At 42.8% G+C, this 12,586-nt stretch overlaps 1 protein-coding gene across 1 annotated transcript in view; it reads right to left on the reverse strand.

The window, feature by feature from the left end:
* Positions 1–2,348: 2,348 nt before the first annotated feature.
* The window catches only part of GABRR1 (gamma-aminobutyric acid type A receptor subunit rho1), a 30,682-nt gene continuing 20,444 nt past the window's right edge, over positions 2,349–12,586 (reverse strand). The window contains exons 6-10 of the mRNA XM_063150644.1: positions 10,192–10,274; positions 8,882–9,022; positions 8,272–8,424; positions 6,371–6,567; positions 2,349–5,543 (exon numbers count right to left, since the gene is read on the reverse strand). Of these exons, the coding sequence (XP_063006714.1) occupies positions 5,256–5,543; positions 6,371–6,567; positions 8,272–8,424; positions 8,882–9,022; positions 10,192–10,274 (862 nt within the window). The 3' untranslated portion in view covers positions 2,349–5,255. The remainder of the gene's footprint in view (positions 5,544–6,370; positions 6,568–8,271; positions 8,425–8,881; positions 9,023–10,191; positions 10,275–12,586) is intronic.

The following is a 12,586-nucleotide window of genomic DNA, read 5'->3' on the forward strand; positions in this document are numbered from 1 at the left end:
TGCCAAATCCTTGAATCCTCCTTCAGCCTCCTTTCTCAATTCCCCATGTGAGCTAATTCCAGTTTGTCTCAGAATGTTCATTCTTGAGGTCCAGAACTAAAGCAGTCTGGGATTTAACCTTGCAATTTTACTATCACAGTAATACTATGTATGGGAAAAGTTTAGATCATGTGGGAATAAAACTTTGATTTTCAGTCATGCTCAGAAATCACGCATATATGAAAATATCCAGCATGCTTTTTAAGTTGCCCTAACTGCAGTCTTCCCCAAGCTGTTTGTAATTTCAGAGTATTGGGATATTTGTCAGGAATAGTATTCTCAGTCATGAATCAAAATGTGTGAGTAATGGACTGTAATGCCTGAAATTGTTCTGAACTGCTGATGGCAAATGACAGCTGTGAAAGGATGAGGTGATGATGTCCAGATGTTGTGAGGAACTTAAAGCCTCTGCCAGCCTACCAAACTACTGTATTTGCTTATTTAGTATCTGTCTTAGGACCTGAGCAAAAGATACAAAGCAAAGCAAAAAATAAAAGATGAAATGTGATGGGCTTATTTTTTATGAAAAGATTTGAAGGCGAGAACTTGCAGCCTGCTGTGTTCCTGGTGCAGAAGAGCCCAGCAGTCTCTTCAAACCATAAATGGGATGCAGTTTTGTGTTCTTGTGAATCTCATTTCTGTAATTGCTTCCCCCTACTGTGAGTGCTCTGTACCTGCTCCCATTGCAGTCACAAGGAGCAGGACTGTTCCTCTGTGGAAGAGTCACAACACATTAGCTGTTGAAGTCTCTCTGGTATTCACTGAGTGATCTCCTAACTTGCTAACAGCATTCCTGAAAACGATCTTTTATTTAGAGCAAAATGTTTAGGAATAAATAATTTTGAAATAACAAAGAAAAAGTCAGTCTACATTATTTCCTTTTTACCCCTGAGGTTTGCAATTTCCTTGTCCTGCAGGTAGCAGCCCTCCACAGAGCCTTTTCCACCAGACTTTCATTGACTGCTGCTGCCACCCACATTTTGTTCTTACTAGGGAGCAAAAGTGCATCCTGCATAAGGGCTCATACCCAGACTGTACTAAGCCAAAGCTGGATAAGATTGCTGCTGGTTTAGATTCCTCTGGGCACTAATGGAAGTCAGAAGAATCTGACAAACTCACTGAGGATTTTTCTCAAGCTACAACTGCATCTAATGTCTTTATTTATGAAGCATTGGGCTTCCCACTTTATTTTTAAATAAAAATAAAGTGGGAAGCCCAATGCTTCAGTCCTAATGAGTCCATATGGTTGTGGATAGTGTAAGAATATGGTGCTCTTGTTTATGTTGCATGCAGGTAAAAGTTTATAAAAGAAAGTCCTTATAAAATCAGGCCTTCCTCAGCTGAATTAACAGCTAGCCATTCAGTTCCCATGAGAAAGAATTCTGGGAATGAAAATAATTTTGCATAACAGTCTATCCTTCTGAGAAAAACGGGTTGCACCTGTGAGAAATAAAAAGTCTATCCCAAGAGAATCTGTGAAGAAAATATGTAAACACTTGTGTAAAGAGAGAGTCTTAGCACACACAAGCACCTTCTAACTAATGAATTGAGTGGCAAGAATGTTACTAATTAATTAGAATTAAACAGGATGACTTTGAAAACTGTATAAAAATGGGCTGTAACTTTCAAGTGGGGCTTTTTGCCACTGAAACTTTGAGGTGCTGTGCCTGTTGTTATTCACTGGCTATTGTTATAATAGAGTTTAGAGAATCACAGAATGGTTTGGGTTGGAAGGGAGATTAAAAGACCATCTAATTCTTCATGCCTTCTCACTACTCCTAGAACAATACCATTTCTTTTCCTACTCCAGCCTGGCCTTGAACACTCCCAGGGATGGGGTATCTGCAGCTTCTCAGTTGCAGACTGAAGTTTGCCTCCTTGCTGCTTCACCCTATCAGTAATCATCATCATCCTTAAAGACTGCCAAAGGCTGCAGCCTCCAAAGCTAGAAGTGCTCACAGGCAGACCCTGTGTCCATGCACAATACACACAGACCTGCCTTCTGCACACAGCCTGGCTGGGCTTTGGGTTCATCTCACAGAAACTGCAGAGTGTTACCCAAAGCAGGGAGAGCAAGGAGGGTAATGCTCAGGCGCTGTGTGAGATGGAAAGCTGAGTGTCACCATCGAGGTGATCTGGAGTTTGCATCCAGGCTTCTTATCAGAGCCCTGCTGTGAAACTCTGGGACTCTCCAGCCCTACCTGCATAACCAGATTTAAGGATGCATTTGGTATTCATCTGGTTCAGGTCCTGAGTTCTCCATGTATAAACTCACGGAGATCATGCTTTTGAAGGTAGAAAACACATGATGCTATACAAATGTGAAGTTTTATTGTGATTTTCAGTGTTTCTAGAAATAAACAAAAGCAAACAAACCTCTTTGATTTATCGTAGAAGTGGAAAGGAGCAGAGTGTTAATGATTGGATACAAAACCTATACAGTGAAAGGTTAAAAGCCAAAAAAGTGCATATGTAAATATGTTTAATGAGTACAGTTGCTGATAGCAAACACTGACTGTATATGACATATCCTGTAGTTATAGAGTACATGTATATACACATTTATATAAGACTGAAAAGGCACTAGAGTTTCCCAAATAAAACACAAGTAAATTAATAGTGTAAATCCAAACACTGAGGTTGGGGAATCAGTTTAGGGGGTTGTGCTAGAAGGGAAATTTTGAAAAATCATATGGGAAGTTGGAAACTAGGTTCCCACTGAAAGCCAGTGAATTCAAAATCCAGCTCCCATTTGTATCTTCAAAATCTCCTTTAATATACTGGTCAGATGCCAAATAATGTATGTAGTATGAGATTAATGAGTCTATAAAGGAATGTACCATACTGCAGAAAACTACAGAACATTAAGCTTCTTATGGAGCTGAAGAGCTTACTATAAAATCTGGCACTCTTGTTCATGCTATTCTTTAGTTGTAGAAGTAAATGGGTTCTTGCAATACTGAGAATCTAAATACATTCCTGTGCAAGTTTGCCCAAAAAATCTATTTGTGGGGAAAGCTGTCATAAGAATAAGGAATAAAGAATAGTGTAGAGTGGGCAAACCTGGAAGTCAACATTTTATCTGCTTTTACCAGAGTGACCTTTCTACTTTAATTTGACTGAAATGTTTACAGGTTAAAAAAAAGGCAATTTTTTAATCTCTTGTAAAAACTTACAGGAGACTAATATTCTATGAAGGGGACTTGATAAAATAAGGTATGATAGTACATGTGCATGTAAAAAAAATCTCTGTAGAAATAAGTAGCAGAACTATCTTATGGGTGGGTGTGGTTTTTGATGATCTTTAGCTTTTGTGATTTTACTGCCTTACCTATGGAGTGTAGGCTGTGTGAGATGAGTGTAGGGAGTTTTTCAGGTCACAATTTTAGCAGTTGTAAGAAATGCTGAGTAGGTTTATGTAACATTTATTTACATAAGAAATAAAAACAACAACCAGCAGTGTTCAAACAACTGCAATGACTGTGTCACACACCTGATGGTAGAGTGACAGAACAGGCAGGACAGGGCAGGTGCCATGTAAGAAGATTCACTCTCCTTTTGGAGTCACAACTGCTTTGGTCTGATGCTCAGAGCAGCTCCACCTGTAAAACACGAGAGTATCTGCTGTGCAGGCAGTAATGAATTCTGCAATTGTGTGCAAAAGCATGTGGTGTTTGAAGTCCTGTGAATGCAAACCCTCAGGTAGCTTTGTGAACACAGGTGTATATCATGTAGCAGCAGAAAAACTGAATTATCACAATTCTGAGACACGTTTGGTGCTGCTGGTGTTGTAAAGGCCCCTGATTCCATTCAACTGATTCTTGTTTTTCTGAACTATTTTATCACTTCTGTATTACAGACTCTGCCTTTTCCATATGGAGTATATTCACACTGACAGGCTGCTCTGCAGACACTGTGTTGGAGAGTTGGGACTTAAGTCAGTGCCAGCTGCCCCCAGCTGCAGCTGTGTCCCCTTGCTCTGCCTTGGAAGGTGCTGAGCCTTCTCTGAGGGCTGCAGGATGCTGGTGGGCTGCAGGATGCTGGGGGGCCATGCAGCATGAAAGCAGATTCTGTCAGCTGTACCTGTGTCTGCAGTGGAGCTGCTGTCTTATAGTGGAAGCTGTTTTCTTAATTTATTCCAAAGGTTTTGGCATGGTATCTCTTGTAAAGTCCTTACTACTGCTTTGCCAGCTGTTGAGCACCTTTCTGTTATGCTTTTACTACAAACAGATGAACCTGGATTTTCCTGAAAGCAAGTTACAACTACTGCTGGCATTGCAGGCTGCAACAGGTTTTCAGGCTTACACAGGCTGGCAATACCCAGACTATATCAAAGAGGCTTCTCCTGAAGTAGATTGGGGTTTTTTTCATAGACAACAGATTGTCTTCACTGGATCATTTTGCAGAGAAACCCATTCCTAGGAATCTCAAGAGCAAAGCTACCAGTGACCCAAATAAGCAGATCCAAGGAGAGCTCCTGTGTTTCCCAGAGGATTTGGTTAAGTATACAGGAAGTCTGGCTTCTGTTCATTCTTTGTTAAATGTACATTGCAACTCGTATTTTAAAACTCTTAGTCAAGACAGTTTGGAAATATTTCCATGTTTTAAATACTATTAAGACAAAGCACAAGTCTGAAAGTATTGCTATGTGGACCTGTCAGTGCAGTACTGCTATTGAGTCATGCATTAAGCTGTGAAAGTTGTAGCCATCAATAACCTTGCCAAAGCGTTTCCCAGTACTGGATATTTTGTGTTTGTAATTACCTCATCCTGCAAACATGCAAGTATTTGCATATTCTTGTATTTATTGGTATTGAATGTAGTCAGTGTGCTGAGCTGAGAGATGCATGCACTCAGGTACTCAGTCAATTAGGATTTCAGGGGCACAAAATGGAGGATGCACCATATATAAGCAACTGGCAATTATAGTCACTTGTTAAATTAGTTTACAGTGGCCTGTGAGGCACAAGAAGGAACATAGCACATCTTTAAATAAGTATAAAATTTGAGATTGTGTATCCTATATTTTGCTGACATGTGAAACTTCCACAATTATTCATGCCACATGTGAATTACCTCTAATTAAAAAAAAAAAAAATCCTGGAAAAATTCAATCTTCCTTCCAAATAAAACTATTCCCTATTTTCTTTCTCTTAGCCTATGAGATTGTACTTTCATTTCATGTCGCAACGTTCTGTGACTAAAGTTACGAATCTTTATGAAAAAATGGACCAGTATATCAAATTAAAGAGAATGTACGCCCCGGGGAATATTATCCTGGAGTACTTGTCGATGGCGTGGGTGTCGATGCGCATGCTGACGTATCGCTGGTTTTTCCTCCTGGCCGAGCCCCGCTCCGAGCCCAGCGCCAGCTGCACCATCATCCGCTCCTGCTTGTCCCCGTCCTCGGACATGAAGTGCCCCAGCTCGTTCACGTCCCCGTCGTTGTAGCTGCCGTCCACCATCACGGCCCGCGGCTGAGGCAGGCTGCAGGCACAGGCAGGCTGTGGGCACAGACAGGGGCAGCAGGGGTTTCAGCTGTGTCCACACACTCACAGACATCCCTTTCCTCCTCCCATCCCACAGAGGCCTGGGGGATTCAGGCTGCTGGGATGCGAAAGGAAGAACAAAACGGTGGAGCTGGGCAGGAGCTTTTTCCATCTCCACTTCCAAGTCTGTGAGGCACAGGTGCGGTCAGGGAGGGAGCAAGGCTGTCTGTGGAAAAGTTCCTTTGGTTTAGGCACAGGTACCGGGGCGCAAAAAAAGGTTGGAACTGTGCTTTGTAGCTGAGAAAATCAGAGGAAGACAGAGAGAAACCACAAGAAGGAATGAAGCCTGCCTCATTTGGAGCAGGAGAGAAACTCCCTTAGGCTGAAATTTTAGTTTAAATTTAATGTAACAAGGGCAGAGTGAGAAAATGGGGACCTGTGTATAAGTTTAGACAGTGCACAGACAAAAGTGGGGGATATCTGTCATGTTATCTGAAACCCAAACCTCAGAATTCAACTGATTCTATCCACAGGTTTTAATCTACACTATTAAAAAAATATTTAAAGGTAAAATCCTAAACCCATCCCATCTGTACAGGCAGTGGAGGACTATACCTAAGTTAGCCCACGCAGACTCCAAAGAAAGAAGAGTGAGCTTGGGTGTGGGTTGTGTGTGCAAAATCTTTATAACCTGCAATGCCTCACTGCTGGTGTCTTTTTGCACACACTGCATTTTCCCCTGGCAGCTGAGAGCTGCGGTTGCAAAGCTTTGAACATTTCCAGACTTTTGCCACACCTTTTCCCAGGGGCAATAAAATGACATTGGAGATAGAAAACCTCACCTTGTCCCGCAGTTTCCTCTCCTTCCGCTCTTGCACCGTTGTCAGGTAATTCACAGCCGCGTACTCCAGCACCGAGAGGAAGACAAACACAAAACTGACCCACAGGTAAATGTCCACGGCTTTGATGTAGGAAACACGAGGCATGGAGGCATTCACCCCAGTGATGATGGTGGACATGGTCAGCACGGTGGTTATTCCTGGGAATTCACCAGTAGAAGAGACCATAAGATGCTTTCAAGCCAGACTCTTCATCACAAATACAGCAGTTGTTACAATTTCCTAACATCTGAATTTACCTTGCAATATTTTTTTTCCACTTTTGGGTAATGAGTTTCACTGCCTGAGGAAGGTCAAGGCAGCCCTTATTTGTAATTGGACAAGTATATCTTGTCTAGTTTTCTTATCTATTTGGTGAGCACAGCTCTGATTCTGGCCTCAGGGTGTTGCTAGCCAGGCCCCTCACCACTCCACCAGCCTCCCATCCCATGGCCAGGCAGCAGCATTTTAACCCTGTGCTGGCTGCACCCCATTCTAGGTTCAGGACAGTCCCTGGACGGGTACAAGTATGTGGATTTGAACTCAGTGATCCTTATGGATCCCTTCCAACTCAAGATATTCTATGATTCTATGATTCTGAGTATCTCAGCTTCTAGTTTAAACCCCCCACAGCATGGACACAAGTGAAGCTGCTGCTTTTACTTGTTTCCCCTGTGTTTTCTGTATGCTGGACTTCTCCTGAGAAGTCCTGCTTCATGAAATGTCAAAAGTCCCCAGCTGACTCTCACACTTGGTCTGTGCCTTCACTGAGTAAAATCAGGGAATAATGGTGCCCCATAAGGCAGGGCTGTCCCACGTTACACCCTGGGCAAGCACAATGAGCACAGAGCAAGGGCAGCAGCCCCTGCAGTTCAGCATTACCCTGGCTCTGGGAGAGCCTCTCCATGGCCCTCTCATTTCAGGGACTAATTATGTCACATTAGTGATTACTTTGGAAGTTGAAATTAAGCACAAAGAACTGAATTCACAGGAGTATCTAGGTGTCAAAAATACTGCTCAGGCAGTGCCTACATCTTCTGAAAAGCCATGGCCCATACCCTTATGCTTCTTTTAATGATGTCTTGAGGCAATGAGTGCTGTTTCTAAATTCAGATTTGAAAAACTGCTCTATTGCCATCTCTATTTTGTCTCTCTGTATTCTCTCCACTGAGGAATGTGATTTTAAAAACAAATAAAGTCCTGAGGCATGTTGCCTGGAATAAGAGGAAGAAAGCCTGAGCTCAGAATCTGCACAAAAACAAACAGCACTTTGCTGAGGGCAAAGCAGCCACTTTAGAAGAAGATTTATGTCCATATCACAGATCTGCTCCTATGGTGATTCCTGTGACATATGGCGTCATCCCTCAAAAAGATGCTGCAAAAAGGGAAGCTGAATCCCTCACACTGCAGTTCAAACTCATTAAAAAAGTTAAATAGCATGGCACAGTTCAGCTGTGTTACCTCCACCCTCCCTCCTCTAGCAAAACTCAATATTAACTGAAATTTTGTCAGGGCTGCTGGTACTGATTTTCACCTTCTCGCTCACTGAAGTCTCTGAAGGATACTGACACCTTTGCTGTACACGTGCCCTGTCTCTCTTTGGAGCAATAAAAGCAGAGTGGGATGTTTGCCCTCTGATTCATTCCAGGTGCATCTCGTGCAAACAGGGAAAGCAATTCTCCTGGCACAAGGAGAGTCTGCGCCATGGGGGGACACATGCCCTGTCCCTGTGTGTGGCACAGCTGATTTCTGTGCCTGCAGCCAACACAGGGGCAGAGCATGGCACCAGGGATTTCACCTGGATGGTCAAGGCTGGGGTTGCAGCCTTTGTCTCTGAGGTCTGCTGACTACAAGATTGTTTTTACCTAGCGGGACTCTGGCAGGAACTGCTCGGCGGTCGATCCAGAAGGACACCCAGGACAGCATGACCATGAGAGTGGCAGGGAAGTAGGTCTGCAGCAGGAAGAAGAAGATGTGTCGGCGTAACGTGAAGTTTATATAGAGGCGATTGTACCACCCTGTGAAACAGAGAGAGTGAAAAAGAGGAGTTACACCAACACCTGACTGCTTTCAGATAGGGTGATGCTGCACCAGGGGAAAAGTGACTACTTTTATTTTATGAAAACACAGTTAATGGTGCAGATCATTGCAATTTACAGAAAAACTCTTTACTGAACCAACTATCAAAGTCAAACCATCTCTCGGGCTGTCCAATTCTGGAAAATAAAGCCTATCAATAAGAGAGTTTAATTCAAGTGAAGACTTGGCATGACCTTGAAGAGGAATTATCTTTCCAGACTACATGACCATTTAAGGTGGAAGTGTGTGGCAGGGACAGCCAACTTGGTATAGAAGAGTGGCAGGTCTGATGGGATACAAAGGGAACCCCCAGTGGACTGTCCTCCATGGCCAAGGGCAAGAGACACAGTTTTCACCTTTCTTCCCCCAGCTCTGGAAGGTGCTCTGGTTGCCCACCTGTGCTGCTGTAAAAGGCAAGCTTTGTGGTGGTGTGAAACTCCTGAATCAGGAACTGGGACAGTGATATCCTCTCATCAGTTTTTAGGGAATCGTTCCCATTCTTCCAGTAGAGCATAAGGTCATCTTCAGTGTAGGCATCTAGGGAAGCAGAGCAAATTCAGGATAGTGCACTAAGACAATTGCTACCACCCCCACAGTCCAGGGCTTACCCACAGAGCTCCCAGCTGAAAAGGTCAAATTCCCAAATGCCAGCCACCTAGGTGGTGGGTATGCCTGTGGCAAGGAGTGGACTAGCTCATGGTCACAGCCCTCAGGCCTGATGCCTGGTATGTTTTGTTAACCCTCCTGTTTCTCTAATCATAGTTTCACACATATAATATGTGTGTTACGTAACCCACTGCATCAGAACTTGAACAATTCTTTCCTGTAAACCTCCCAAAATCAGAAGCAAAGAAAGGGAGCCTTAGCAAAAAGAACCTGCTTGGGGTGATGAGAGAAACAATCAGAGGAACAATCTGAACAGACAATAGTCTGAGGCATGCAGGAGAAAAAAACTCTTGGAGAAAAAGATTTCTGCCTATGATATACACATGAACATTACTTTGTTTTCTAATACACGTGGAAGTAACAGTAATGTTAACCCTTTCAGATGGGTTTAGTAGAAGCTCTTTTCACACAGGGAGAAAATAAATCACATACAAATGTATTAAAACAGAATTAAAATTGTAATTTTTTATTGCAAACTTAAGAAGGAAAAGAAAATAACTCAAAAAAGCCAAAAGTTTGAAATTTTGCTATGTGAAACCCGGGCAATTTACATGTGCATCATACTCAGGACAACAGGCATAAGCTGGCTTTATCTCAAATAGGCAATTAATGTCACTCTCTATCATGGTCTCTATACCATGGATGAGCAGGTGTTGCCTGTGAAGGGTGTATGGCCATTTATCCATGTGTTTGAGGACACCTGGGCAAACAGGTACTGTTGGAGACTGCTGACCTGCAGGCAAGTGGCCCGGGGCCTTTGGGGGTGGGGTGGCAGTGGGGCAGCCTGGGCCCACTGGGCATTCAGGGCCGCTGGCAAGACAGTGCTCACAGCTGGTTTTTAAAAACACTTGCTGCAAACACCATCTAATTCTAGTGAAAAAATACAGGCAGGGAGCTTTTCTCAGTCTGATGACTTTGGTTAGAGCTTCCATGAATGAAGCAGCAGTGTAATTATTGGTCTAATTAATTATTGATATAATAATTATTGGCATAAAATAGTTTAGGTGCCCTTGGCTCCCCAATACCTCCACTTTACTTACAGCTTTCAATCTCCAGGGAACATGTCTGCGTGTCCAGGGGAAAGCGACTAAAATCCATGTTGCACATTGCTGTTACTGTAACTCTAGGAATAATAAAAATCACTCCATTAAAAACTTGTCTCCTTATGGGACTGTAAAATAGTCAAGCTGTGAGTTTGGTCTTTTATTAAACAACTGCAGCCAGTACCACTCAACTGAAAATAAATTCCTCCCATTCAACTAAAGCCATTCCACTTCAGTAATTTCTTCCTCTCAGCAAGCTGCTGTAAAAAGAGGTGACTAGAAAGTTAGGCCATTACAAATTGCAACTAGATGACAGAAGTATTGGAGAAGAAAATGAGAAAGGGCAAAAAGGACATTTCCCCCTGACAATCAGCAAACACATCTCTGCAGACATTTGTCCTTTAAACAGATGCTTTGTACGATAAAATAATTTGCATTTATCCAAGCCATCGTAGCTGCAACCCATGAGGGATGCAGGCAATTTCCTTGCACACCATGAATTTCCAGCTGCTCAGTGGAAACTCGGTGATCACACACGGGAATCAGCCACCAGAGGGCACAGGGCTGGAGCTGGATTGCAAGTGATCACCGAAATGCTCTGGTCCATCCATCAAAAATCTCTCGCTTTGCTATGGTCTGATTATCACATTTTTAATAGCATAACTTGGTGTTTGAACCAGAAGCAACCATAAATCTCGACTCGAGTGGTTTGGACTCCAGAGAAGTAAATGAAAATAAAAGTATAAATTATATTGGGGAAAGGATTAATAAGTTATAGAAAGGTCAGTGGTAGAGAGACATCATACAGTGACAAAAACACAATGCAATCCCTTATATTAGTAGTCTTTCTACACGAGTGGGTTCTGTCTGATGTTGCTTTCCTGTCTGGACTTAGCCTTTGAGTGAAAGTGCTTGGCTCAGCTGGAAGTTTAGGTGACAGAGAGGTCTGTGGTGGTTTCCAAGACGGGAAAGCAATGTCTGGCAAAGAACCCTAAAAAGGCAGACACCAAGGAAAAATACGATGTGCAGACAAAGGCATTCAGCAAGGCAGACAGGCAGCAGTGACCCGTCAGGGAGCCTTTGTCCTTCCCCAGCATTCACGAAGCATTGCAACCTGCACTTGCTGCTGAACAAAACACTGAAACTCAGCCAATTTGCTATTGAAGTCTTTCACCACCACTTTGTACTGGGCAATTGTGTAAGCACAAGGCTGTGCAGGATCTGAGTTTTATGTCCTCCTGTTCCCATCTTCTTTAGATAACCATAAATGCTTGCATTGCAGGTGATTGGCAGCTAAATGAGTGTGTAGGCATGCATGCTATAGCTGAACAATATGTCATATTCTTGTCCTTTTTTATTGTACTCAGGACCTGACCAAACTTTACAAAGGCCTAAAGAATACCTGAACCTTGTCTAATCTGCTGAGTGAAGAAAAAGCTTTGATAATGAGAAGGTAATGTTCAGGCTATGAATTCAAATGAACTGTAAGATAAAAATATCAAACAACAAAAGAATTCTTGTCAGACTGATGGCCCCTAGGGAACCAAGAATTTCTTTGCTTGACTTTTTTTTGTAGAATCATAAAACACCTTGGCAGGCTGAGAAGTTACCCCCTCACCTTGTGGCAGGCTCAGCTTCACCTCTGCCACTACCAACATTCCCTAAAGACCTCCACAGCCTTCACAAGCAGTGTATTCTGCAACTTTCTCACTACGAGTCTTGCTGATACTGACCTCCTATCAGCCAGGTTTTCATTCTTTTTGTCCTTCAGAATATGTTACCTATCATCTGATGTTTTGCTTATTTATCAGGTATTGTGCTATTTCATTGCTGTGGAGGTGATGTTGACACTCTTGCATCAGAATATTGTACAGAAATTTCCCTTCAAATAGGTTTTTATGGGTCCTTTGGCAGTACTTGTTTTCTAACTGGATGGAGCTGCAGCCAAGTAAAACAGAAGAACAGATTTTATATTCCTTTAGAGATTGATAAATTGATTATCTGGGATAGAGTTATTTTTTTTTTTTCACGGTAGCTAGTGTGGGAATACATCTTGGATTTGTCAAGAAAACAGTGTTAATAACACAAGGATATTTTTATCAGTGCTGAGCAGGGTTCCACAGCACCAAGGCCTTTTCTGCTTCTCACACCACCCTAACAGAGAAGAGGCTGTGGGTGTACAGGGAGTTTGGAGGGCACAGCTGATCCCAGCTGACCAAAAGGACATTCCATAGCTTATGTCATCATGCTTAGTGTATGAAGTGGGGGAAGAAGAAGAAGAAGAAGAAGGAAGGGTGGAAGTTTGGAATAAAGGCACTCGTGTTCCCAAGTGACCATTATGTGTGATGGAGCCCTGCTTTTCTGGGGCTGAACACCTGCCTGCCCTTGGGAA

The sequence above is a fragment of the Melospiza melodia genome, chromosome 3, assembly GCF_035770615.1.
Source record: "Melospiza melodia melodia isolate bMelMel2 chromosome 3, bMelMel2.pri, whole genome shotgun sequence".
NCBI classification, from domain to species: domain Eukaryota; kingdom Metazoa; phylum Chordata; class Aves; order Passeriformes; family Passerellidae; genus Melospiza; species Melospiza melodia.